Here is a 27546-nt window from a genome sequence, read left to right on the forward strand (position 1 = left end):
AATTACACAGGTTCAGCTATTTAAGTATTAATTTTATGTAATTTAAGCTTCTTCTTTTTTCATTACACCATTTTCAGTATACAAATTAGTCGAATAATTAATTAATGTAAATAAATTGTTAAGTTTTTTATCTGGTGTATTCCGTTTTATAGCAACTATTTACCCTTGTAAGAAGTGTTAAATATATATTACTTAATACATTAATAATTAAACCACATTAAACCTCTTTAAAATGCAGGTTGTGCATATTTATTTAGCAGTAAGTAAGTAAAATCATAATAGAAATAGGTATATGTGATATGCAAATAATTCTAGCTATTTGGTGTTTAAAACCGCTTCTAATATCACCACCTTGACCTACCTTCTACCGTTTCTATACATTCAACCAACGCAAGGCATTCGGACAAGCCCGAGCAAACATTTGTTCAGTTCAGTGCTCAACATTTAATATTCATATTAATTATGCAAAATCTAATTTTACATATATATATATATATATATATATATTTTGTTTGTTAATATGTAACATGAGGTCAATAATAAACTATAAATGGGTTATGCAAGGTATATTGTTTAAAGTATTGAATGGATGAAATGTCTGGTTCAGTAATAAACAGCTAGCATACAATAAAAGGGAACACAGAGGGTAAGACAAAGACGGAGCAACAAATAATATGGAAGAAAGTAGTAAAATAAACATGATGTCAGACCCAAAAAGGAAGTTCTTAATGAATTCAACGCCACTAACCAATGCTAATCAAAGAATCATGTTACTGCAATTTTCATAATGAAATTAATTTACTATGTTGGAATCAAAATGTCTGCCTCCCGGCCCACTGCAGATATCCGAACCCTTCAAGTTGGTTGCAATCCTTGCAAGCTCTTCCTTCTCAATATAATCAGCTTTCACAATCCCCACCTCGGCCACCGTGGCGTACCCTTGCTCCATCTCACCCGCACCCCTTCGTTCGGCCACTTCCACTGCAAACTCTGCCATCTTTGGAGCCAAGAACTTGCATGCACTGTCATCAAACCCTAAGCTCGACAGCGTCTTCTCAACATACAACTCGTTTTCTTCCAGGAAAACAAAGGTCGTCGGGATGGCGAAGAAGTTGCAACGCTCAGGGTTGGTGATATCATCGATAGGGAATTCAAGGCCTTCCTCAGTCTTGATTAGCAGTTGGTAGCTCGATCGAATGCGCAACTCAATAAAACCAGAAAGATTGAAAAATGGGTATTTCCAAGTTAAGTCGGCTGCGTAGATGCTTAAGTCGCAAGCAACTGTGATTGCCATTGATGAGGCTTCGAATGCTTTTCTCTCAATAGACTAGGGCTGCAAATCTGATTCTTACAGGGGTTTATACATACCAAATTGGAGTAGGAAATCTAAGTCGGTGGGTCCTAAAAATTAAAACAAAACAAAAAAAAAATCTAATTTAAATTGACAAACTATGTATATTTGATTAACATTGTTTGAAAAGGAAAATCAATTTGCATTGTCAAATTTATCTATGAAATTATAGGCATCAACACTGAACTATATTTTAAAGGTTTATTTCTTTTATTATTCTTTTTTTTTAAAAAAAAAACCTAGGTGAAAGTCATGATTTGTTTTTATAATCAGTATTACAATTTATCCATCTAATTTTTCTAATTTATTTCTTCTATAGAAATATACTCTTCATAACAAAGATACATTTTCCAATGATCATTCCTTCTAGTTTGCTATAAATTAATTTTTTAAAATATTTTTTTTCAAATTATAAGGTATGCTATTTGCTCATAGAAAACTTTTAATTTTAATTAAATTAAGAAAATAGAGATTCACATTTAAAACCTCTATCCTAGAAACAAGTGAGGTTTTGCTAGTGATTTAATTTCAAAGGGAGGGTTTAGGACAATGAGTGTATTTCCTGTCCCTAATTAGAGTTACATATAGCAATAATTAGTTACAAAGAGTTTTAGTCAACAATATATGCATGAAAGATAGACCTACAATTCTACACTGTGATTTGAAATATATTTTATTCACCAAGGTAATATAAAATGATTGTTAGTCCAAAGAATTGCATTACTGTAATCGCTCTGGATAATGAGAGAATGAAAGGAGGCCCAAGGGGTGTGGAAGAGAAGAAAAAAGGACCATTGATGATAATCATAAGGACTAGAGAATGGCATAGAAAAGCATTTTACAAGTAGCATGCTGATGTGAATAAAAGGAAAGAAGAAACAATATCCCTTAGAGCGACCCAATGCACTCCTCAAAGCTTGCAGCACAGCATCCAAGCTTTCCATGAAAAAGTGCAGTTGAAGAAGGAATTGATCATGCCAAGTATAGGAGGAGGTGCGTTTGGTAGAGTATTTGGAGGAGTAAGAGCAAATACTTTGAGAGTGCCAAGAAGAGGCATATACAGAATGCTCTACAATATATTCCAAGACCAAATGCTATGAGTCCAATAGCAAAAGGAATGTTTTATGTAGCCCAAATTTATTAACAGAATCACAAAACCAAGTGAGAACCCCAAACCTCCAAATGACCAATTCCCCAATAATCTTTGCCAGTACAACCTGAACAAAGGAAGTTCCTTTGATTTTTATCAAGTTTCTTTTTTACAGATTAAGGGTAAATTGTAAATTTGACCACATAATTTTCTTTTGTCGTAAGTGTATTTTTTTAATCATATAGATTGACCCCATTAAAAAAAGGAATTCAAGAGTCAATGTGTAATAAATAAAACAAAATTGGAGATGAAAATATATAAGAAAGAACTTTTTTAGTAATGAAAATAGCAGATAATTTGTTATATCAAACAGAAAATAATTTGGTAAATGATTATTTGTTTGATTATCCAAATTAAAAAATGTATTTAACAATATTGATAATGAAACAATTATAGCACAGTTTTCAAATATATGTAAAGAAAACTATGTTAGGTTACTGACATGACTGAAAAAGAATTAATCCTTGATTATATGTGCCACTATTTGTGACACCAAACTAATTAGTCAAGTGTAGATTGGGATGCAGCACTCTAAACCCATATTTTCGACTTGACTAGACTCTTTGTTTTCAAGGGTTTCGAACCCTTTATGTAATGTACAAAACTAGGACCACAAGTGCAATGCAAGATTGAAACTAAATACTCCAACATATATATATATACAAGTGCTTCCTTCCTTACATACATCCACTTGTCGCTTTTGAGGTATTCTCCTTACATCAGATTAAAGCATAAAGAAGCTGCTGCATCCATGCTCTGCTTGCTTGCTCTCAAGTCGGAACAGCTAAATTACTGAAACTCTTCTCTTACCTTCCTTTTAGATACTATTTTGTATTATAATGGGGATGTAAATAATGACTATACTGCTACTTTTGGTATTCAACAAGGCTGGTTTATAATACGTACAAAATATAATAGGGTAAGAACCTTGTCATCATGGTAGATTTTAGTCGCAGGTGCAAACAAGCATAAAAGGACTGCATTTTGCCTAATACAGCTTCAATTAAAATGCAATATCCTTGCTACGTAAGTGGGGTTGCACGTACACTTCTGAAAGCTGACACTTGGCTTTGGTACCAGAAAAAGCTTACCCTTCAATCTTCATATATACATATAGTGCATGCATATAATTAATTATTTGTGGGTATATAATCTTCATGAAATGAACCCATGCATTAAGAGAGAGCATAGATGTATAGAGCTGTTTAATTAATCAGTTATACAAACCAAACACACAGCCCACCACTTCACCAAGCAAGAAATTAAGAGATTAGGAGAAGATTTGGTTCTATATAAAAAGTCTCAATTTCATGCATGGGTTTTCCTTGTTTTTTCATGGATTCCCCTCTAAACTCTACCTGCTCTCACTTAACCTTATATTCCCCATCTCTCCATTTCTAACAAAACCTCTTTGCCTTAAAATAACTCATCCCCAGCATCTTATTCCTACCAAACCGAAGAAGATACATATTAGTATCTTTTCCGCTAGCTCCTCAACTTTTTCTATCTTTTCATTCTGCACACTCAACCGCATCCAACTCCAATAAAGCCAAAACACTTTCCAAAACCAAACTCATGACCTTCCATCGCTTCTCCAGCAAAAACAATGCCATTTCTTTCCTCTTATTCCTTCTCTCCCATTGATCAAATCCACTCAAACTTGAGCACCAAAATCTGAAAACATCTCAGCTCGTCGCTTCCTTTTCCTCCAAGGAAAAAACCAACTCCAACGCCTATACAGTCATTTTCTCAAGAACAAAAAGAAAAGAAACAACCCAACATCGTTACTTGGAGAATATAGGACAAGAGGGAAACACAAAGCCTTCAATGGAGATACGTAAAGGGTCTCAATCAGCTCAAAAGCACCCAGCTAACTTAGCTCTTTCACCATCTTCTTCTTCCTCCTCCTGCTCCTCTTTTAGTGCTAGCGTTGTGCCTCTTACCTGCTCTCCGGTTGAGCAAACCGCTCTGCCATATAGGATGGGGAGTAGAGGGATATCCATAGTCAGCTTGTCTGACTGTGAACGGCTGAGATTCGTCGACACTGCAGGGAACGAGTGGAGGATTGTTGAGAACCGGTTCAACCGGCTTGCTATCACCGGAAATGGGCATGAACCGGTTGTGAAGTGGTCGGATTTTGGTTCTTGCATAGGTGAGAATTACATATAAAGCTAAATTTGTCTTGGAAAACCAGGGCCTCCCAGGCTTTCACCATGCTTGCTTGCAATGTTAATGTAGGTAGCTAGCCATCACAATGCCACGTAGCAGTGCTCTCATAGCCAGCAGATGAACATGCAGTAGTTGCTTTTGCCATGTTGCTCTTTTGGATTTTATAATTGTAAAAGAATTATAAATATATACTCCTATCCTAGTTTTGTTTTTTTCCCCAAGTGACATAACTCGAAAAGTTATTTACTAGTTACGATTTACTTTCATGGTGTAGGAATGAGAGAATCACCAGAATTTGCTAATGAGCTCTTAAGAGCAATGAGAGGAAGAAGAGATTGGAAAAAGGATATCACAAAAAATGAACTTCACAGTTATTGGTGTCGCATGACAGATCCCTGGTTGGATTCAAGGATAGAATTATTCTTTGACCTGTAATCATCCTCATTACATTTCCCAACAATTTTGATGTTGAATCAGGTATACAGCTTATGAAAATTGAATGATCTCTTTTTGTAATTTTCCTCAGCTGTGACAGAAATATGGATGGAAGAATCAATGAGAGGGACATCACGAAGGTGAAAACTAACAATTAATGAACTACCTTACTCTTTTACTTGTTATTGTTTATAGAAATTTGCAGCCAAGCTGAGTCTTTGTAGATTTGGACAATATATGCATAGTAAACCCTCTCACATCTCTAGACACAATTTACAGGTTATCTTGTTAAGTGCTCCCATAAATAAGTTGTCAGTAAAGCATGAGGAAGCTGAGGAACAAGCTAGTTTAATCATGGAAGTGCTTGACATTGAACACCGAGGCTATATCGAGGTATTTCCATTTCAACCTCACTAAGATTTAGTAAATGAAGAACCTTCAGGACAATCGTATCTGTCATGAGTGTTCAATATGAAACAGTGAAGTGTTCCATGGAAAGTTGCATATTAAAGTTTTTACTTAGCTTGTCACTGTGTTACCGAACTTATGATCCGAGATTTTTCCATAATTTTGGTAGCCATCTCAATTGGAAAGTCTCTTCAAAGTAAGCTTACCAAAGGGCTCCTCTGCAACTTCATATCAAAAGGATCAAAAACTAGAGCCGACGTCAAAGGCCGAGATCTTGTTTCGGTCCTATTGGAGACGGACATGGATAATTCTGTTTTGGTTGATAGTTTGCTTTGCACTCTTCACATGGAAATTCATCCAATACAGCCATAGAACAGCTTTCCAAGTCATGGGGTACTGTCTATCCACTGCCAAAGGAGCAGCAGAGACCCTGAAATTCAACATGGCTCTGATTCTCCTCCCTGTTTGTCGAAATACGATAACATGGCTACGCAAGAATAGTGGGTTCAACTCGGTTATTCCATTTAATGATAACATCAATTTTCACAAAGTAATTCATCATTTCAACATATAATGTTTTATGAGTTAGAATATTTTGGAACTCGACATATTAAATTCATGTTAACAACTTTTCTTTTTTGGTTGCTTTTGTAGCTAATTGCAGGAGGGATAGTGATTGGTGTTCTCCTCCATGGCGGCACACATCTTGCGTGTGATTTTCCAAGAATTAGTGGATCTGATAGTTCCACTTTTCGACAAACTATAGCAGCTAGATTTGGCTATCAGCAACCATCATACTTCCAAATATTGGCCACAACAGAGGTTGCAACAGGAATTGCTATGGTGATAGTAATGATGATAGCATTCTCACTAGCAACAAAATGGCCTCGCCGCCAGACTTCTCCGCTGCCAAGGTCGGTTCGGAAGGTCACTGGTTATAATACATTTTGGTACTCCCACCATCTATTCATTCTGGTGTATGCTTTGCTCATTGTTCACTCAATGTTCCTCTTCCTGACAGATAATCTAACTGAAAAGACGGTAAGAATGGCATGATTTTATGAGATTATATGTAGTTAATGTTATGATCATGAATAATTGCTTTCCTAATTATTGCAACTTCATGCAACGTACTGAAATGAAGTCACAAGATTTTCACTAGTGCCTATCACAATAAATGTCTATCTTTATAAAGTCACCAATCACAAGGTTCATGTCACTTCGATATTTCTATATTTAGTAGAAGGAATGCATACTAAACTGTAGGACATGGTTTGAGTGATGAGTGACTCCAGGTCAGATTAAAGGCCTGCTAATGCAGCCTGATTGATTAATGAAGTAGAATTTCAGAGCATCTAGTCCATGTAATTTCTGAATTAGTATTTGATTAGTTATATATGACATGAGTTGTGATATTAAGAATCTTCTTTCTTAGACATGGATGTATATTGCCATACCGGTTCTATTATATGCTGGCGAGCGGATAATTCGAGCCATAAGATCAGGGTTTTGTGAGGTGGAAATTTGGAAGGTATAGTATATAACTTCATCTCAATTTCTTTAACAATTGTTAAATGCAAAGAGAACTTTATATGCATATCAACTTGATATAAATTTCTCTCTTGTTGTTTCTAATTCCAAATACAGGTAAACCTGTATCCAGGAAAAGTGTTGTCCCTCAAATTGCGAAAACCAGAAGGTTTTAGTCACAAGAGTGGCATGTACATTTTCATCCAGTGCCCTCAAATTTCACCCTTTGAATGGTAAATTTTATGATGTATTTATTTCAATATTTAACAAAATTTTGTTATAATATTAGGATGAGCTAATTTGGATGATATTCCATAAACTTTTATTCTGTCTTTGTTGATTGGCAATAGCTTACTGATACTGTTCAATATTATTTTGAATAGCAGTCCTAGTAATCCTATACTATTATTTTTTACCATTTGCCTTGTTCTCTCCCAGGCACCCATTTTCCCTAACTTGTGGACCAAAGGATGATTACTTAAGTGTGCATATCAGAACTCTTGGAGACTGGAGCTATCAGCTATACAGTCTCTTCCAGGAGGTAAACGTATGTGAAAAAAGCCACAGGTTCTGTATTCAAATAAGTATGCAAAAAACCTGAATGTCCTATTCCTCCTGTATCTGGTTTTTCCAGGCACAAGTAACAAGACTAAAGCAGTATCCCAAAATCTATATTGATGGACCTTATGGTGCGGCTTCACAAGACCACATCAAGTATGATATTGTGGTGATGGTTGGCCTTGGCATAGGGGTCACACCCTTTATTAGCATCCTCAAAGATTTTGCTAGCCGCGTCAAAAAACCAAACATTAATCATGTAATAACTTCATCTGCAAGCTGTTCTTATGAAACACAATTCAAGTATGCTTTTGTTCTTAGATTGACAGAAAGTGTTCTGACCATTATGTAGGCAGCCAGCGGGGAAGGCAGAATTGAGAAAGGTCCATTGAAAGCTTATCTTTATTGGGTTACAAGAGAACAAAGCTCTTTTAATTGGTTCATGGATGTCATGCAGGAAATAGCAGAAACAAACCAAAAGCAGGTTAATCCCAACAGAATCCTTATTAATTCCTTATCCCCAAGTGTGTATTGAGAACAAATTCACTAACAAATTGAAATTTACTTAGATGTTCATCCTAGTGAAAATCATCCAAATCTTTTTCTTACTCAATTGTAAATTCTATAGTCTGTTGTAGAGGTATTCAATTTCCTAACCAGTGTATATCAAGAGGGGGATGCTCGGTCGGCTTTAATCAGCATTATTCAATCCCTGTATCATGCCAAGAATGGAATGGACATTGTCTCTCGAACTCCGGTGAGTATGATGCCAACCAATATTTTGTGCTGTCTTATATCCATCCTAAAATGATACTGATAGTTAGGTTGACCGGATTAGCTAGGATGTTTCCTTATGCAAATACAAATAGACTTTGTAATCTCAAGTGATAAACTATTCAGGTACATACCCATTTCGCTAGACCAAATTGGTTCAACATCTTCTCAAACTTGGCTCGGAGACATAGAGGAGCACGGATTGGTGAGAAAAGCTTACCTTCACCAACAACCATCATAGAACTATATTATTACCATGCTCTTTTTAACCATTAGCATTCTAAGGTGGGTTCTTCTTCTTTACTCTGGTTTCTGAGAAGTGTGTTCGGTTTGGACAGGGGTTTTCTACTGTGGACCATTGGCATTAGCAAGAGAATTGGAGAGGTTGTGCACCAAATTCTCCACCAAAACCACCACAAGATTTGTATTTCATAAGGAGAACTACTAGTAGATCTTTTTGTTTTCCCACTTCTGTCATCTCCACAATAGGAAATGGCACAACCTTTTTAGTCTTGCATGGTGTGTTGGCTTTTCAAAGGCAGGCCAAGTTGAACATGAAATGAAGCAATAGGAAAGAAGAAAAAACATGTTATGTATATTGAAATCCATGCATATGGCATCTACAATCAATGCAATTGCAAAATGCAAGGTAATTTAAAAGCTTAATTAAATGTAGATAGAAACTGCAAGCCTAGATGTCTACGATCTTAAAGAGATGATTTTCCTTGCACTGCATCATAGGACTCAGGTGGTTCCCTCTGTTTGCTCCTCCTTGCCAACTTCCTCTCCAAGTTTTTCACTCTCCCAGTTGGCTTCCCCTTTCGCTTTCTACCATCAGAATCCCGACCATCTCCCTCAGCTTCTTGTTCCGATGAATGTTGTGTACATAGCATAGTCTTTCCTTTTAGTGCATTCTGTTTAAAGGATATGAGAGGGGGCAGTTATCTGTTCCACAAATCTAATGCCCAAAATTCCTCTGCCTCTATACTCCTGTTGTCATCAAATGCATCGTGACATGAAATCATGTAACAATCATCTCCAAATTTTATCGGACTAATGAAATGGTTTCAGAATGTGTATAGTATGATTGTTTTTAAAATTTTATTTATTTTTATGTAGAAAGATTATAGATGATAAATCTCGAGAATTTAATAAATCAAAATGATTAATTGCGTTTTGGTTGACGAAAATAATCCAATGAGCATCCATCTGTGCAAGACAAGATTACCAAACTTTTATAAAATTTTTTTACAATCAACTAGCATTTTTTTTAACAAAATAGTAAAGAAAAAATTTAAAAATTATTATGAAAGATATAAAAGAAATTTTTAAGTTGATTCTTTATGTTCTTTAGAACCAAAGGAAAATCTATTTAAAGACATAAATATTTATTACTTAGGTACAATTAACAGTTAATTTAAATTAAAAAAAATTTAAATTTAAACACGGCTTGAAAAGGCTCCAATTTACACTTTAACTTATTTTAATCCAATTATTATAAATTTATTATCCTCTTTATTTAAAAGTCTCTTTCTTCTTTATTTCATCTAATGTATGTGGATATACTTATTATTATTAAAAATGTCCTACATGTACGAAATAACTGTATAAATTAAAATATTAAACTAACTTTTTGTGGTTTATTGCTCATTTTTCAATCACAATGGTATAGCTTTGATTAAATGGGACCATTTTATTTTGCTGAATATTGATATTTACTTTAAAATTCAATAGAACTGTGTCAGTATAATATCTCATTTACACGGTTAGTTGATGCTATTGATTCATTTCAAGTCATCCTCAACCAAACTCCTTCACTTATTCTATATCTGAACGTCTTTAGGTTGGAGCAAGGATAGTTTACCTGTTGGCTTCATGTCCAATTTCATGGTTAATGCAAGCCTTTGGACAATGTCTCATCAAGATGATAGTTTCCCTTGAGTATAACGCCGCCAATTCTGGCTTTCCATTTTTAGAAATCAAGTAGTTTTGACCTTTTAAAGACTCAAATAAATCATATATATATATATATATATAAAAAGGAACAGATCATAGAAAGGGTTCGGTCTTCACCAACCACGAGTGGGGGGTGTGTAAATTACCCTGAACCGGGAATCTTTTTGGGTAATTTCGATTATGGTTGTCGGGGGAGGGAGTGCGCACTGACAGCAAAAAGAGAAGCTCCAACAACTTGGAAAATATAAAAGAGAGGAGAGATCCGAAAACAGGGAATCAAAGAGGAAGCCGTCACCATTCACGAACAAAGGTTTCGATAGCTAAACATCTTATTTATCTCTGAAGGACAGCAGTAAGCTTCGCTTTTTCACCTTTTCCTTTTTGGGTTCTTCGTTTTGTTGCATTCTGCATGTATTTATGTTTTCTGTTTTTCGTTCTTTCTTTTCCCTTCATTTAGGGTGATAATTCCCTTCTCTGTTTTCCTTTGTTTTGCTTGCGGAGAAAATGAGAGGATTAGCTTTGTTGTACTTGTAAAATCTCTGAATCTGGGTTGTTGTTTTATATGATGAAATCATTCCATGCCTCCCTAAATGTGTTTCTTTTGTATTCTTTTTTTCGTAATTGTACGATGACTAACTTTGTTATTGAAATGGGTTTTTATGTTTCTGCTGAATATGGCGAGATTGGCATGTTATCTGATTTAAGTTTTGATTGTTCTTGGTATTGGAGGATTTTGCTTTACTATTTTGGATTGTTGGAAACAGGTCATTTTGATGGAAGGCTTGGCGACTTCACGAATCATCTCGATTCAAGCTTCTCGTAGACAGCATTACTCTGCTTTTCTCCCTACATTTTCCTTGAAGTTACAAAAAATCTCGAATGGAGGTCAAGTTTGGATGATGAAACGTCCTAAGTCGTTCAAGTCGATTGCTGCTTCAGTTCAACCATTAGAAGCCTCAACTACTGGCCACTTTGATAATAAGCAGCCTTCAAAAGGTTTTATTTTTGTAGTTCTAGCGATCTTATATTGCTTTAGTTGAGTTCCAATGGTTTTGGATAGAAAGTAGGAAATGGGTTTAAATCTAAGCTTATAATGGTTTTTGAATTTTATGGACTTCAATGATGAATGCTTGGTCAGTTTTTAATTAACTTTTCAATGTCTTTTACTGGTATGGTGATTGCTTTTATTGATAGTTGCCTTTATTACGTTATAGTGGTACTTGAGCTGTGGAGAAGTGCTGATGCAGTGTGCTTTGATGTGGATAGCACTGTGTGCACAGATGAGGGCATAGATGAACTTGCAGAATTTTGTGGGGCTGGAAAGGCTGTTGCAGAATGGACTGCAAGGTTGGTTGTCCAATTCATTTTGAGTACTTCAATTCCTTTGATGTTGTAGAGCTTAGATAGTTGATTCTGGTTTTGGTTTGATAGAGCGATGGGTGGTTCCGTTCCTTTTGAGGAGGCCTTGGCTGCCAGATTGTCTTTGTTCAAACCTTCCCTGGCTCAAGTCCAGGATTTTCTTGAGAAAAGACCACCAAGGTATGAGGCTTGTACTTCACTGTCTTGTTTATAACTTGTTATGTTCAACATATGACTAGGATGTTTGGGTAGTTTGTGGAGTGAAATTAGTACATTCTGCTAAGAAGCCATGATTTGCTTGAACCTAACAGTGTTCATGCTGCCATTTGTTCAGTATTTGCATTAAATATTTTCACATCATTTTATTTTATATTATGTCTAGTTCTAAAGTTTGAGGCTCACTTGACAAGCAAACAAGTTTCATTTTAGCTCCTACATTATTTTAATGTTGTTACACTATGATAAAACAAAATTCTGGAGCTGCTATTTCACTGAATAACATTGTTTCTAAAACATCCATCATAACCTTTAACCAAGATCCTAGATATTTCGGCACCTTAAACCTAACCACCTAAGCAAGGCGAGTAAAACTAATTTCTAGTCCCTTTTTTTCTCTTTCTTTTTTTATTTTTAAGATGATGTTAAGATTTAACAGGACCTGTACTTCTCAGCCTTTGATTTGATCATCACATCATAGTCATTATTTGCAGAAATTTCAGATTAACTGTGTAATAATTTGTAATTTAAATTAAATTCAAGAAAAAAATTTAAATTTAAATTTGCCCCTTGCATAAGGGCATTCTGAATATTGATAAAGCAACATGTACCAATTCTCTAAACCAAAACTATGATGTTCTCTAGAAAATTGTTATAGAAAAATAATGGTAGAAGGGTATCAACTCCTTGATGAATAAACCATTTTGAGTTGTCTTTTATATTTTTTTTGTTACAATATTCTTTTTGTGTTTGTCTTAGTTTTTTTCTTCTCTAAAACCTGATGATTGCCAAATAATTCATGAGGTATTCTGAAAAAGAGCCATGCTCATTATTCTTCTTTTCAGGATTTCTCCTGGCATGGAAGAATTAGTCAAGAAGCTGAAGGCTACAAATACCAATGTTTATCTAATCTCTGGGGGCTTCCACCAAATGATCAATGTATGCTACTATGCTGCAAAACACTGGAAAGACCATTCATATTTTTTACTTATTTTTGATAAGGCATTCATGTGGATTTTCGTTTTTCCAATTAACTGTGATCAACCAATATTTTTAATGATGGAAGTTGGAACTTGAGAAACTGGAGAACTTGAGGCTCATGCCAAACAATTTAATGCAAATTGGCAATCCTTGCATGACATTAGTTCCTATACAGACAGCAGATGATGACGTAGGAACAATCAACTAGATTAAAGACAATTTAAGCATGATACTCTTTCTGGAAAGAGATTTATGATTTCTTGTTCTTTAATTCTTTAAACATGTTGAAGCTGAATGAAAATGGTTAAAAGAAAATGCTCAGCCTGAATACTTAAATGCCTTCATTTATAACGCATAGATGGGTAATGTTATTCTACAACCACACAATGTGGCAAAGGATCTCATTTTCTGCTTTATCAGTTTAGAGTTAGTATTAAGCATGTAGGCTCATTACTATTGGAAGAGGCATGTCATTAGATAGTAATATAATCTTCACAATTCTTAGTGGAATACTCCTGCCAGAAGATGGTTAATTGAGAAAGTTTGTTTGTAGCCTGTTGCATCAATCCTTGGAATTCCACAAGAAAACATTTTTGCCAATAACCTGCTCTTTGGAAGTTCTGGAGAGTTTCTCGGTTTTGATGCTAATGAGCCTACTTCAAGGAGTGGAGGAAAAGCCGCTGCTGTTCAACAAATAAGAAAGGTGAGTCTTGTGGCAGCTTTTTGCATTGGCTGGCTAAAAATTACATTACTAAGTCAATTAAAGTAATTTTCCAGGCTCAGGGATATAAGGTCTTAGTCATGATTGGTGATGGTGCTACTGATCTTGAGGTTTGTAAATTCATCCGAATTTCTTCTAAATATAGTTCATCTTTATTTAAGGATTGGGTGAAGTTCATAATTTTTTTCCCCAATGACCTTTCCTTTGTGTGACATTTCCGTGCCTGTTTAGAGAGGAAGATACTTTTATTTTCAATATGCTTTAAAGGGCTTGATGAAATTTTTCAAATATACCTCTGTATGTGTGTGGAAAGAAGGAGAGTGCAGAAAAACTAAAAGGTCATAAGTTTTTTTTTTTTTTTATTTGGAGGATGGAGGGTGTGGAATGTAATGGGAGAAGTGCCCAGTAATTAAATATTCAGGGTTAAGCTTATTGTCTCTTCATTAAATTTAGTTATATTGTTGAGCATCCTATAGGTTTGTTGGGCAATTTCTGATTGCTTCCCTTAATTGTCTTTGAGCAGCATTTTTCTATATCAATGGGATTTTCACATTTTCTTTATTTCTCCCATTTTGCTTCAAATATAGGCCCGTAAACCAGGAGGTGCTGACTTGTTTATTTGCTATGCTGGTGTTCAACTTCGGGAGGCTGTTGCGGTGAAAGCTAATTGGTTGATCTTCAACTTCAGAGATCTTATAAATGCCTTGGAGTAGCTTGTTTACTTTCCGATTTTTATGCCTTTTTCTTTTCTGTTACAAGTTTTGTGCACATGTGTTTTATGCATGCATTCTTCATAATTTTTTGCTATAGGTTTAAGTGTATAAAACTCAGAAAATGAATAACGAGGGGTTGTTTCATGTTCTTTCCGCATTGTAAATGCCGATGCTTTACATCTTCATACTCATTTTCTTAGGTGAGAAATCTTCTCCGTGGCTCATTCCTTGTGCTATAGAAAGCATTGTGGAAATTGCAACAAGTGAATGGCATTGGCAGGTGTTAAGATAGAGCATGAATTATGTATATTTGTGGATTGGAAGTTGAGACAATGTTGCATAAAAATGTAGTCATAGGTCCCAATAGAACTGGATTTAGTATGTAAATTTAACTAGATTGGTCAAATAAGCATAGAAGTATGTGTTTCACTTGACTTAAGTTTTGCTCTTCTCCTGGGTGTCAAAACCTCATAATGACTACATATAACAACGATATGACTAGGTTGATGGTCAAGACGTGCGGATTGGGTCGGATATTTAGGCCCAAAACAAGGAACTTATTGGCACGTCCAAGCCCATGATAAGTCAGTTTTGGACAGATCGCCGTTTGTTCCATGCATTAATCAATGCCAACTAGCCCTCGTAGCATTCTTACTTTATTTCTTCGCAGATTATTTGACGACTCTTTGAATTAAGCTGCTACCCACTTCATTGATCTGAATTGTTCAACTTTCTTGTTCCTAAAGAAAAGAAAGAGAAGGTGGTGTGTCACTAATAAATCTATTATGTTTGATCATTCATAAATGAATAATAATAATAACAATAATAATAATAGGATTCATTCAATCAACTCTTTGTGGCCCTCCACACCACCCCTTTTACACTTTTCAATTCAGTGATAGATAGATGTATGTATTCAATTTCTTACTTTATATCTGTAAGACTAAACCATAAATGTTTGTGAATGTGCAATTAATTTCTAAAAGTTTGCAAATAACCTGTGCTTTGTTCTAGAATTATTAAATCTTCTTAATCATAAAATACTTTCATCTTCTCCACGTATATCCCGTAAGATCCTAAGTCCAGTGCACCTCCATTGTTCTAAAAGGGCAAAAAAAACTTTACTAATGTCCAATTTCCATACCTACCCATTTATCCTTTCTCATTGGCGTCTCTACAAATTTTTGTCCTATTATTTTATACAATTGCTAAATGGCATTGTTCTGGCCCATACATACATTCCAGTTCAAATCGAAGGAGATGAGATTTTTACTCAAAACAGACCACAACCCTGAAACAATTTAAATAAAACCAGAAAATTACATGTAAGTTTAGATTTAATTATTCTTATTGTCAAAAATCAATTATCTCACAAAATTTTATTATAATATTAATTCTGTCTTTAAACAAGTATACCCAGCTCGAGCAATCTGTTTCCAAGCTTACATTTCTTTTGCCGCTTATGGTAACACGGGAAAAAGAAAACATAAGCTCCAAAAATTGAAGAATGAATAGTAAATTCAAATAACAATATTGGTCAAAAGGGTTAAATGTAAATCTGTTTGTGCAAAAGTTGTAAATTGATTAAAAGAAAAAAGTGAAGTATCATAATTATAATATGACGATGGAATCACTTGCTTTAACAAAAAGTAGATTATCCATTAATTACATCACAACCAAGTATCATTTACGCGGGAATTCCATAATTCCCCAATGAATCTAGTAACTGCCCCAAGTGTCAAGGTAGGAGTTATTGGTGGAAGTAGATATGATCAATCCCAGCAAGCAAACATTGGTTCCTCCTCCTCGGCCATGGACGATCATGTCAATGGACAAAGTGAGTCCTTTTCAAAGGCTCCTCACATCACATGCACATGATGCACTTCCCTTTTGCAAATTTCAAAAGATTAGAAAGAAAGGCCCCAAGGCCAAAAGACAAGTATTTCAGATGCCAAATCTACCCAAAGAATAGACCGAGATATACCTGTTTGAGATTAAATTTTTGGGACCCTCGGGCCCCTCCAGGGTTAGGTATAAAGAGTTGACATTGTCCCTCACCAAAATATTAGAATGAACAAGAAAAAGGTTCCCTTTTTTATAAAAGAAAGAAAAGTTAAATATGCGCAAAGCTATGGAAATTGACCATTTCATTTATAAATGGAGGGAGAAAGTTGAAGATTATTCTTCTAAGAGACTTAAATCCGTTTACTCAAATACCCAAATTTTGGCTTGGGACTTTACAATTTTTCAAGTGATTATATATATATATATATTTCAATAATATTATATGTATATAGACCTTCGCCGGCCCTCTCAAGACAACCGTTTTCTAAGACTCCCTGCCGTTAAAATCCAAAAAAATAAAAACCCATTATTCAGGTTGTCTATTTTTCATATTAGGAATTTAGGGTACATGAAATGGACTAAGTTGGTGGTGTTGGCGGGGTCAGTTGGTCCACAAAAAATAAAAATCATACCAGTGATTTTATCTCATCCCTTTTTTTTTTTTTTAAAGGAGAAAATTTTTTTAAAATGATATTAGTAGTAATGTGTTTGTTGTTAGTACCTTGAAAAGCCCTGTGTTTGTTTTTATTGAGAAAAAGCTAGAAAAAGCATTAGTAACAGGGGTGGATGCAGGTGAATGTAGCCTTTGTAGATAACAGAGCAACGGATCTTATTCTTCCAAGGAATCCAATCTCTGAGATTCAACCATAACAAAAAACATCTTTTTTGAAACTTGGGTCTGCTAGATTTTGCTTCACAGCTTAACTGATTCTCGAAAAAGAGAAAAAAAAAAAAAGAAGAAAGTAAGCCCCTTTTTTTCTTTTTTATCTTGTTGTTATAGTTGAAGCAGCAAGAGCCAATTTTATCAGCTTCGTTTTGGGTGCAATGGGGTTCCTTCATTCAATGGGTTTTGCATTGCTGAGGTTGTTTTCATATTGGTAAAGCTTGGATTTTTATATCATTTTCAGAGATGGGTTGTTGTTTTTAGGGTTGTTGCTGTTTGTGACGTCTAAGCAGTTTGTCTTAGGAAATGGGATTTTGTTCATTTATGGGTTTGGCTGTCTATAGTTTGCGTCCCGTTGAATAAAGTTTATGTTTTTGACAGCTATTCAGGCTGCTGTTGTTTGTGCCGTAGTGTTTGATTGTCTCAAGATTGTAGATTTAGGAAGCTCATTTTTGTTCGTTCCTTTAGTTTTATGTTGGCTGGTTTATTATTTCATTGTCTTCGTTAAGTTCCTGGAATTGATTGTTGAGTTGGAGGAGTTTCCATCCTGGCTTGCACATTGTTTTCTGTTATATGAAAAGTTCTTGTCAGGGAGACAAATGAGAAAATCTGTTTTCGTTAAATTGGCGCTGTTTCATAATTCAATAAGATTTCTCATTCTCTACTTGATTATTGTGCTGAAGTGTGAAAGGCCAAAGATATTTTCTTTTCATACTTGGATTCATGGAAATTGTTGCTTTGAGGTTTTGGGTGTTGAGAATTGAAATAAAGGTAAACTTTTGTGCTGTGGAACTTGGGTAGTCTCTGAAATTTCTGTGGACGAGCAGAAATGGATTCATGGCTTGTTGCAGCAGCAGCAGCTGCTGGATATTTTGCTAAATATTGGAAAAATCTTTCGAAGGATAGGAATGGCTTTCCAGAGTTTTCTTCTGGGAATTCAAGAATTGGAAAGGCTGATAGCGGGAAGGGTCCCTTCTGCAAATTGTCTCCGAGAAGGAAACTCCAGGAAGATGTTTCTCCAGATGCAAGAGAGGTTTCAGATAGGAAAGTTTCGGATATTTACCATTTAAATGTCACTTCAGCTGCAGAAGTGGAGTCGACGATTGGATTTTATGGTGAAAAGGTGGGAAGCTTGGGAAATCACACAGATCATAATGTAATTTGTCTATCAAGTTTAGCACCTGGATTCTTGACAAATGAAAACCTGAGAGAAGATAAATGTGGAAAGGAGTCTGGTGCTGATAGTGGTGGTAATTCTGCTAAACCTTCTATCACTAGAATGGACTCTTTTAGTGATTCTATGAGGAAAAGAAGCTCTCTTAAAACTAAAATTTCATATGGACGTTTGCTTAAACCTCTAACTTCCCTAGATAGTTGTCTCATGGCTCAGCTGTATATGCAACATGTTAAAATGGAGGAGTACGTACTTAGTTCCCTTCCATCGCCATCAACGCCAACTTTGAGACCATTGCTCATAACTGATGGAAGCCGAATAATCAGCAGAGCAAGTCATGATTTTTCTAGTGGATCAAATGTAACCGGGGACAATAAGCTGCATAATGAAGCCACTTTCAAAAAGAGTGGATATGTGCCCGGGATTCCTCCATTGCCGAAAATCGAGTCTTTGGATCTCCCCAAGAAGTTGAAATTTAAGAGAGGAAGCGTGCGCAATGGAAGACTGAGCATTCCTTGCAAAATTGATACTGAAAAGCAGTTTCATTCACAACAAGGTACTGTTCTTACATTGTTATGAATTTTGCTATTACCTTTTATGTCAATGCTATTTGGAAAAATGAGGGGGTTTCTTAATACTTGCCTATGCTTAGAAGTCAAATAAACATCTCATTTGATTAAAGTAAAAATGGAAGTCATTCTTACTACTGAAAGCTATTTTCTATCAGATTATTTGCTTTCTTGCTAAATGTGTTAGATGTTGAAAGGGAAGTAATCCGAAAATATGTACTTACCGTAGGTTAAATAGGGAGTACAAGCATGCTACCATCATATTTGCTTATGTGAACACAGTTACACTTGCCATTTTCAGTCCTGAAGCTCAGGAGTGTCAATGTAATTTCATTTTGTTGGACATTTTTTATTTATTTATTTATTTTTGGTGGGGGGGCAGGCATTTTTGGGGTGGTTAACTCTAGTTGGACCTTCCAGAGTTCAAAAAAGAAAAGGAATAATAAGTAGGATCAATTACCTTTTCTCCATCTTCGTCATGAGTTAAACAGCATTGGAAACAGTTTCTTATACTTTCATTCTATGTTACTCGGACTCAAAGCCAGTGTCATATGTGGGTATGTGTTCAACACATGTGCATTCTATTTTTTCTAAGTTTTTCCTTATATTTGGAGGGTTAGACCTCCACACCCATGTCAGTCGGAAATGTGTCGGACACGGGTACTTCAAGGAAAATAAGAATCAGAGGAATGTTTAATGCCTCTTCAAACAATTCTTTATTTTGGCATTTGATAAGTTCTTATCCAAATTCAATGATTTATGAGAGGAGCTTAAGCTTGATGCAGAAGAACATGATTTGCCATTAAATTTTATTTATTTATTTATTCTACATTTTGCACATAAATATGTCTCCCTTGCTTCATTGCACCAGAAGCAATAGTATTTTACACTCACTTGTTATGTTAGACATAAGCCATGTATTCACTAATATACAAGGTCTATCTATATACTTTCAGTACTAGCAAGAAAAGCAGTGGACACTTTTTTGATGAATAGGCACCCTAGTCTTCAGTCAAGATTTCTTTTAGTATTTTATTCATTCATTATACTTATGATATTTCTCTTGTAGTCTAGTCAACTGCATGTCCTAATCCTTTTTTACTTACCAGGTTCACATCATGGAGCGATTCTATTTTGTCTGGGGATTTCTATTGGTTTAATATCTTCTTACATGGGAAATAGAAGGGAAGTGGACAAATTGAAAGGGTTGTTAAAGCAGACAGAGAACTTGGTTCAAGATCTACAAGAAGAACTTGAGATGAAAGATTCATTGACAGTGAAAGAGCTAGCTAATGAGAATTATGAATCACAGGAGACATATGACAATTCATTTCATGACAGGGCAACAAATTCATGTTCCCTTGAACAGAATATAGATAATTCTACAAGATATGATGGTAAAGAATTATATTATGAAAAGGTAAAGGAAAGCTCAGAGTCTATGAGTAAAATTGAAGCAGAGCTTGAAGCTGAACTTGAGAGGTTGGGACTAAACATGAATGTATCTAATATGGAGAGAAGATTATCTGATCTTGTTGAGGTAAGCTTGTATCTATCGTGGCATTCCCTTGAGCTCTTTGGATGGTCTAATGGATGCTTTATTTGTTGCATTTGCATCAGCCTTGTGTATGACTGCACCAGTTCTTGTATGGCATTTTTTCAGTTTCTTTTTTAAATATCATGGGAAGATTATTCAGTTCTCTGAAGACCACTATCAAAAATGCATACTGAGAACTTTAATTTTTTATTATCTTGTGTACTCTGCAAATGTTTCTTGAGAAATCACTATGAAACTATGTTGATTGAATCTCGTGAGAATGCAATTTTCTGATTCTAAATTTAATATTTCATGTTCAATTTCAAATCTTGAAAACTAGAATATTTGGTCATTTGATTTACTTGTTTGATGCTGGATGGTACTTTATATGTTTTGTAGTAGTTAGAAACCAGGAGGGCAATACTTAGGTAAAGTTCCTTAAGTCAAAGTTTGTGAGGCCCCTTATTAAAAACAATAAAATAAAATATAAATTTGAAAATCCAAACCAATAGATTGAAAGACTCTTATTACATAGATAAAGTATATAAAATTTCAAATAATTTGAATATGTTTTGATATTTTATTTAAATAGGCATTTTTATTGAAAATTTTGACAAAGTTTTCACCATTCAATAAACATCGATCAAAGTTTGTGCATACATGCTATTTTTAATTAAATTTTTACATATTATTGATCTTCTCACTAGATTCTATCAATCTATCGGTTTAAATTTTGAAATTTTAGTTTTTATTTAATCAATTTCAAAGAGGAGCCTTAGGAACTTGACCTAAGGAAGCTCACCTAAGTTCTCTCCGAAACCACAAAGTCCAAGAATTATCAGAATGAAATGATAGAGATCAGGATGCAACCTCTTCCTTGTTGGATGAGGCAATGGTTCAAACATTAGTCAATGTGTTATTCACAAAGGAGTGGGAAGGCATTGCAATTATTAGACTAATGAAGCATGAATTTCTTGTATAAATATCTTCTGATGTCAGATGATAATGTCTCTTGCCAGAGGAAGCTGAGTAAAAGCACAGTTTCTTAATCACTGTCCTGGTGTGCAGCTTGTTTAGCATGTGATTTCTTCCATTAGAGTTCTTTTCCTTTTTAAATACTATGAAAGACACGTTTTATCCTTTTTGTTTCTCACTTTATTATGTAGTTTGTTTCCCATGAAAGATGGTGTTTATCCTTTTTTGCAGCAGGTTTACGTATTTGCATATTTCTCCAAATGTTACAGGTAGATGTAGTGCATATCAAACAAAAACATTTGGTTAATTTGCCTTTTCTTGGAATTACATTTCAAGGTTGTCATATTGTTTTTCATTTGCATATTTCTAAGGATAACCTCTTACCAATAGATATGACTGTCGTGGCTGCTTGATTCTTTGCACATGACATTGCTGTGTATTGACTGTTTTGAATATTTTATAGGAGTTACAAGCAAATAAAATAAGCAAAACATGATGGAAGGGCAGAAACCTTTCATTGTGAATTTATTCTGAGAGAAGTATAGTCTTTTCTTCCTGTATATATAGTAAGAAAATAGTTGTCTATTTAGCTTGGTGATTTTACTTAGCTGTTTGCTGTTGCATTTATTTTTTTCCTTCCACCCAAGCTTGCTTGTATGTCCAAATGATACAGCTAAAAATTCACGCAGCTCGACCCAGATTTTGTGGCGGATTTTGCTGAAGGTGAATTGAGATCTGACAAGGTCAAGGATCAGGCTCCTGTCCAATCTGTGCCAAATGAAGATAGAAGTGGCACCTCAACTACTCACTCTGGAAATTATGCAGTCTCACCTCGAGAGTTGAGCTTGCGTCTGCATGAAGTTATTCAATCAAGGCTTGAAGAACGTGTACAGGAACTTGAGACAGCCCTCCAGAACAGCCAGAGGAAGGTGAAACTAATGGAATCAGAGCCTAAGAACTCTTGGAAGATATCTGGCAGTGAATGGAAAAATTCCTCCACCCCAGAGAGTCTAACTAACAAAGAGTTTGATTGCGTGTCCAAGCCTCTAGTTATGAATTTATCAGGGGAAGCTCTAGATGCATACAACGAGGCTTGTGAAGAGTTGTTGAAGGTAGATGAGTCAGAAGAAGAGGAGGATGCACCATCGGATCATTATCAAAATAACTATCATGAGGAGCTGGATATGTTTGATGGAAACATGTCATGGGATGGTCAAAATACCAGAAACGGTTCATTGCCAAATCCTACGCACAATGCAATGAATATATTAGAGGAACCCTTTCGTGGTCAAGGAAGAATATTGGAAGAGCAATCCTCAAGGGTACAGGAATTACTGGACATTGGTGTAAGTGAAGATGAATCTAGTGATTGTGATGATGAGATGGAGAAACAACTGATACAGCAGATTGTGGAGAAAACCAAGAAAGGATCTCCTGTACTGCTAAACGCACAGAGGATACTGTTTTCTATGTATGAAATATAACATTGAGATTAAAATGAAAAAAAATGGGGAAACTAAAATTTTTGCAGTGTATACATATAGAAGTACTTTGTATTCTTAAGCACAGAAATTCCCCATTTACTTTTTTGATTTGTCCATACTTTCACAAAGAGAATATTACATTATTAACAACTTATATCGACTTACAGATTTTGTTTAGGGAAAGAGAAAACTCAAACCATCCTCCTTGACTTGAACAGAAAAACATCAAATGTTAAGATACAACCAACAAGAGGGTACAAAAATTCTTGAATAACATCTTGTCTATTTACTCAGTAATAATAAATTGTATACCGAATAAAATTCCACAAATATCATGACCAATGACTCCAACCGGCCACCTCTGTAATAGTGTCCCAATATGTGTGTGTTTGTGTGGTTGAGACTTGAGAGAGAGACGGATGAATAAAATTGATGCAACAGCCTGAGAGTTAAAATTATTTTTCCAGGGAATATTCAGTTTTCTCTATGAGAAACACTCAAAAAAGCATCAACGTCTACAAAGACGACAGTCACATAAATGACAAATAAAACAGTTCAGAGAAAAGAGTGATGATAACTAATAACTAAAAACCAAAACAATCTACTTTTAAAGCAGGGTAGAAACAAGTTGTCCATCCAACCGGAAACACTTATTTCATGCCCTTTTGGCAAAGTCTCCACCATCATCCTCATCATCCCTGAAGTTCTCATTCAGTGGATCGTTTTGGTCAAAACCTCTGGCTGCTTCCTCTGTGTGGCCATCTTCAGCACTATCAAGTTGATCACCACCGCCAGATCCCATATTGTCACCTTCATATCCACCTGACCCACCAGTAGCAAAACTATCACTGCCACCACCACCACCGGCAACATTGAAACTCCCACTATCATAAGAGTTTGCACCAGATTGACCAAAACTATTTCCATAGCCAACACCACCAGTGCCATAATTATCACCACTACCTTGGCCTCCATAGTTACCAGTGCCACCACTGTTACTCCCATATCCAACATTACCTCCATAATTTCCAGAAGAGGAACCAGCATTTCCATCATAGCCACCGCCACCTCCATAGTTTCCACCACCATAGTTACCACCGCCATAACCGCCACCACCATAGCCACCACCACCATAGCTGCCACCACCATAACCACTATTAAAACCTCCACCAGGAGCACCATAGCCACTGTTATAACCTCCACCTCCAAAGTTACGAGGAGGTCGCTCAGCAGCATAGTTTACTCTTACTTGACGGCCATGAAGAACCTGCAACAAGAATTCAGACAGACAAATACCTATCAACCAAAAACTGCCACAAATCGTTACTACATACATAGAGGAGCTATAGCCTTCGTGTAAAATCCAACATGGTAGACGATGATAAAACTATTTTTTAATGCATTTTATTTAACCAGACAAATTAACCCAAAAAAGATGATAAAACTATGCATGACAAATCTACACTACTTAGACTTAAATGTGCAAATTAAGGCCTACATGTATTTTTTTAAGTAAAGAAAATTGTTCATAATCTAGAGTGTGAGACCATTAAGCAAACTTAATGCAGACCTTGTACCGAATGGAACAAAGAAATGAAACACATCTGACTGAAAAGAGTTAAGAGTTCTTCTTTTAGTAGCAGATGTTAAAATGAACCAAATAAGATGGCAAAGGCACACTAGCTATATCATGAAGATTGAGGTCAAGACAGAGGAGACACTATGTTTTGAGATACCAATAGTGATTTTGACAGAGCATTTAACATATAAATAAATTGTTTAGATGCCATAATTTCAAATCTACAAGTTTGCACAAGAGGGTGATCAACTGGTCAAATATTTCTGCTTCAAATTCTCTGGAAAGGGGCTTGGATGAAATTCACCAGAACAATGTAAGAACTTTCACCAGAGTTCCAGCACCATGAAAAGAACAAAAGACGCAGGAGATTACAAAATGCAAAGAAGTGCATTGCATCTACATTGATAGCACTTTATATTCTAATTTCAGTCTCTCTGTACAGGGTTGTATGCACCTATAACAATGTTGCATTTTCACCCTTCTTGTTTAGACAATGAAATAAAGCACTCTAACCAATTCCATATCTATTGAATGGAAGTTGATAAAGTCAACTTTTATCAAATTTTTTTAAGGAGGAAGATCAACGTGTGGATATTTCCATGACCACCAATATCAAAGAAATAAGTAATTGCTCAAAAAACTAAATAATATTACCTGTCCATCCAAGGCCTGTAGTGCACTAGAAGCATCCTCAGTACTGGTGTAAGTGACAAAGCCAAATCCTCTGGACCTGCCTGTTTCTCGATCCACAATCACTCTTGCTACAATAAATATCAAATTAATCAGCACTTATTACAAAGTCAAAACCAGTGAACAGCAAACAAACTCAAATGCACTTCTGAAATTCAATAATTAAAAAAACCAATGAGAGGAAAAATCTGGAAGTACACCAGTAGCACAAGCACCCAGGCATGCAAGCTCAAAGTTAAAAACAATTATTTATTTCCAAAGTAGTTCATAGATGACATCTAAATGTTCATCCTACATATGTTTTATACTCAAAAACAAAAACCAATACAACACTTGAAACGGCATGTAGAGAATGAGATTCAAGCATCTCAAGACTTTTCAATCCCCTTTATCATGACACCAAGGATGCATTCATGGTAGCATACCTTCAATAACTTCACCATATTTGCCAAAAGCCTCTTTCAGACTTTGGTCATCTGTCGAGTATGAAATACCTGCAATTAAAAAAAAAATTACAAGAAGACCTAAAAAAACAAGGGAATATGGTTTGATGATACAATGGAGAGGAAAGATGGATGCACCTCCCACAAAAAGTTTTGAGCTTGGCGAGGTTGACATGCATCTAAAAACTTGAAAGAGGCCCGGTCTTGATGCAGACAACTGAGCATTGATCTGCGTATTTGTGGTTTGCCTAAGTATATTTCCAATTTTACTTAAGAAAGCCATTGTTACAACCTGAGAGAAAGTTAGATTCAAAAAAATATAGGTTCAGATTCAGCCAATGAAATTGATAAAGTAAAATGACAAAAAGCTACAACCTTGTAATTCTTAAAAGAACTTACTTGTGGTATAACAATGGAACTAATAATAAACCAGCGGCAGACAAAATAACAAGCTATAATCTACTGCTTTGGGTAAAATCAAACTTTAATAATTATATAGAAAGTGCAAAAAAAAAAAAAAGTTGGCACTACAACAATCACTCTTATATTGCACTTACAAGATAGCTTCTAAAGCAATACAAAAGGAAGGGGTACTACCTATTAAGAAACCACAAAAATAACAAACACTAATCAAAACATGTATGCTATTTTTTGCTAAGAACAATATTATGAGGGCAAAATCTTAAAACATACTCAAAAGGAACCTATTTTACAAGATTTTTAACTTTAAACCCAAAAACCAAAAATGATCAAAATCTTGATTTTTCTAAAACTACGTGTAGTTTCGAGCTCAAATACCACAACAAAAAATAACAACAGTTAAATACCCATTTTCAATCATTCCCAAAAGCCCACCATTGATCTTAAGCAACCAATCAACAACAATCCAAGTCTATCATTATTTATTAATATGAAACGTCGACACAGGAATCTGATACTTAAAAAAAAAACCTTTAACAACACTTCACCAAAAGAAACCCTATCAAAGAAAATAAATGAACAGCCAAAGGAGCAGATCAACAATGAAAAATGAAAACAGAGTAAGGGAATAGAAAGTTTAGGGCTTTTCCGAAGCCTACCCTACTGTTTATTGCAGTAAGAGAATGGGACTCTGCTTTGTATTTCTTCGCAGCTTTCTTTCCCAGAGTAAAACCCTCGGGGGGGTTTATGTAGACGGTGCGGAGTCCAGACACCAGATATTTGTGCTGAAATTGTGTGTGACGTGGGACTTTATAATTGGGCTGTGTTTCGGGCGTTGGTAACAGCTCGAAAATGTCGCATTTTTCCATTTTTAGTTTTTCTTTTCATATCTTGGTATCACTTTTAAATTTTTAAAAGGGAAAATGGACTGGGCATTTTTATCCATTATATAATTTATTTATATTAATACATAAATACAAGTAAGCAGGTTTTTTTTTTAATATTTCATACCGTAAAAAACCTCTAAATTATATGTGATAATGATATGGTCACAGTAATATTAGTGTTTGTAAGTCAGTGAGAGTATCAGTGTAGTCCATGAATTTTATTGAACAATGCCTCCGTTTCTTCCTAACACACCAACTAGATTCAAAGTAACAAGCAGAAGAAATAGAAATTCCCAATTAAGAGTTTTGCAGCTGTAGCTCAATATAATATGAACTCTGTTAAGATAATTATACAAACTATTTAGTTAGAGTTATTTATAATACTATTATTTATTTATATTATAATTCTGATCATTAATTAGAATTAAATTATGAATAAAATTAAGATTAACGATATATATATATATATATATATATATATATATAACATATTGTACATAGCATATTTCTTAATATATACAATTTAAATTTACAGTTTTATATTACATAAGATTTTTTTTTTGTAATTACCTGGATATTGAGTAATGTAATTGTTAAAAAAATAATTGACAGGAAGATAATATTATTGTGTTTGATTTATAAAAATTTTATTAAAAATGTGATGTTTATTTTTAAAATTCTAGCAAAATAAGTACTCGTAAACATTTAACTTGTAATATACAAAAAAAAAAAGATGGTA

At 35.0% G+C, this 27546-nt stretch overlaps 4 protein-coding genes across 4 annotated transcripts; 3 read left to right on the forward strand and 1 right to left on the reverse strand.

Moving 5' to 3' along the window:
• Positions 3792-8945, forward strand: LOC18604835 (respiratory burst oxidase homolog protein A). Its single transcript, XM_007037507.2, has 14 exons — positions 3792-4653; positions 4945-5101; positions 5197-5245; positions 5385-5498; positions 5683-6063; positions 6168-6554; positions 6949-7044; positions 7161-7276; positions 7482-7584; positions 7678-7860; positions 7954-8085; positions 8230-8358; positions 8502-8580; positions 8714-8945. The coding sequence occupies exons 1-14, from the start codon at positions 4329-4331 to the stop codon at positions 8821-8823; spliced, it is 2361 nt and encodes a 786-aa protein (XP_007037569.2). The 5' UTR covers positions 3792-4328; the 3' UTR covers positions 8824-8945.
• Positions 10428-14512, forward strand: LOC18604836 (phosphoserine phosphatase, chloroplastic). The gene is made up of 8 exons (XM_007037509.2): positions 10428-10683; positions 11096-11327; positions 11546-11678; positions 11763-11870; positions 12752-12845; positions 13441-13590; positions 13665-13718; positions 14196-14512. Exons 2-8 carry the CDS (start codon positions 11105-11107, stop codon positions 14319-14321), a joined length of 888 nt encoding a protein of 295 aa, XP_007037571.2. The 5' UTR covers positions 10428-10683; positions 11096-11104; the 3' UTR covers positions 14322-14512.
• Positions 16873-22942, forward strand: LOC18604837 (pericentriolar material 1 protein). The gene is made up of 3 exons (XM_018117882.1): positions 16873-18779; positions 19902-20332; positions 21994-22942. Exons 1-3 carry the CDS (start codon positions 17879-17881, stop codon positions 22786-22788), a joined length of 2127 nt encoding a protein of 708 aa, XP_017973371.1. The 5' UTR covers positions 16873-17878; the 3' UTR covers positions 22789-22942.
• Positions 23203-26688, reverse strand: LOC18604838 (glycine-rich RNA-binding protein 2, mitochondrial). The gene is made up of 5 exons (XM_007037512.2): positions 26580-26688; positions 25639-25792; positions 25483-25551; positions 25022-25128; positions 23203-24055 (listed from the first exon to the last, which is right to left on the reverse strand). The coding sequence occupies exons 2-5, from the start codon at positions 25781-25783 to the stop codon at positions 23444-23446; spliced, it is 933 nt and encodes a 310-aa protein (XP_007037574.2). The 5' UTR covers positions 25784-25792; positions 26580-26688; the 3' UTR covers positions 23203-23443.

Source organism: Theobroma cacao, chromosome 3 (assembly GCF_000208745.1).
Source record: "Theobroma cacao cultivar B97-61/B2 chromosome 3, Criollo_cocoa_genome_V2, whole genome shotgun sequence".
NCBI lineage: Eukaryota > Viridiplantae > Streptophyta > Magnoliopsida > Malvales > Malvaceae > Theobroma > Theobroma cacao.

Coding starts and splice junctions, on each gene's coding strand:
- LOC18604838 (XM_007037512.2), bottom strand. CDS start 25,783: ATGGCTTTCTTAAGTAAAATTGGAAATATACTTAGGCAAACCACAAAT. Junction 25,552..25,638: donor CTCAAAACTTTTTGTGGGAG/GTGCATCCATCT, acceptor TTTTAATTGCAG/GTATTTCATACTCGACAGAT. Junction 25,129..25,482: donor ATATGGTGAAGTTATTGAAG/GTATGCTACCAT, acceptor TATTTATTGTAG/CAAGAGTGATTGTGGATCGA.
- LOC18604836 (XM_007037509.2), top strand. CDS start 11,105: ATGGAAGGCTTGGCGACTTCACGAATCATCTCGATTCAAGCTTCTCGT. Junction 13,591..13,664: donor CTGTTCAACAAATAAGAAAG/GTGAGTCTTGTG, acceptor GTAATTTTCCAG/GCTCAGGGATATAAGGTCTT. Junction 13,719..14,195: donor ATGGTGCTACTGATCTTGAG/GTTTGTAAATTC, acceptor CTTCAAATATAG/GCCCGTAAACCAGGAGGTGC.
- LOC18604835 (XM_007037507.2), top strand. CDS start 4,329: ATGGAGATACGTAAAGGGTCTCAATCAGCTCAAAAGCACCCAGCTAAC. Junction 4,654..4,944: donor GGATTTTGGTTCTTGCATAG/GTGAGAATTACA, acceptor TTCATGGTGTAG/GAATGAGAGAATCACCAGAA. Junction 6,064..6,167: donor ATAACATCAATTTTCACAAA/GTAATTCATCAT, acceptor TTGCTTTTGTAG/CTAATTGCAGGAGGGATAGT.
- LOC18604837 (XM_018117882.1), top strand. CDS start 17,879: ATGGATTCATGGCTTGTTGCAGCAGCAGCAGCTGCTGGATATTTTGCT. Junction 18,780..19,901: donor GCAGTTTCATTCACAACAAG/GTACTGTTCTTA, acceptor TTTACTTACCAG/GTTCACATCATGGAGCGATT. Junction 20,333..21,993: donor GATTATCTGATCTTGTTGAG/GTAAGCTTGTAT, acceptor AAATTCACGCAG/CTCGACCCAGATTTTGTGGC.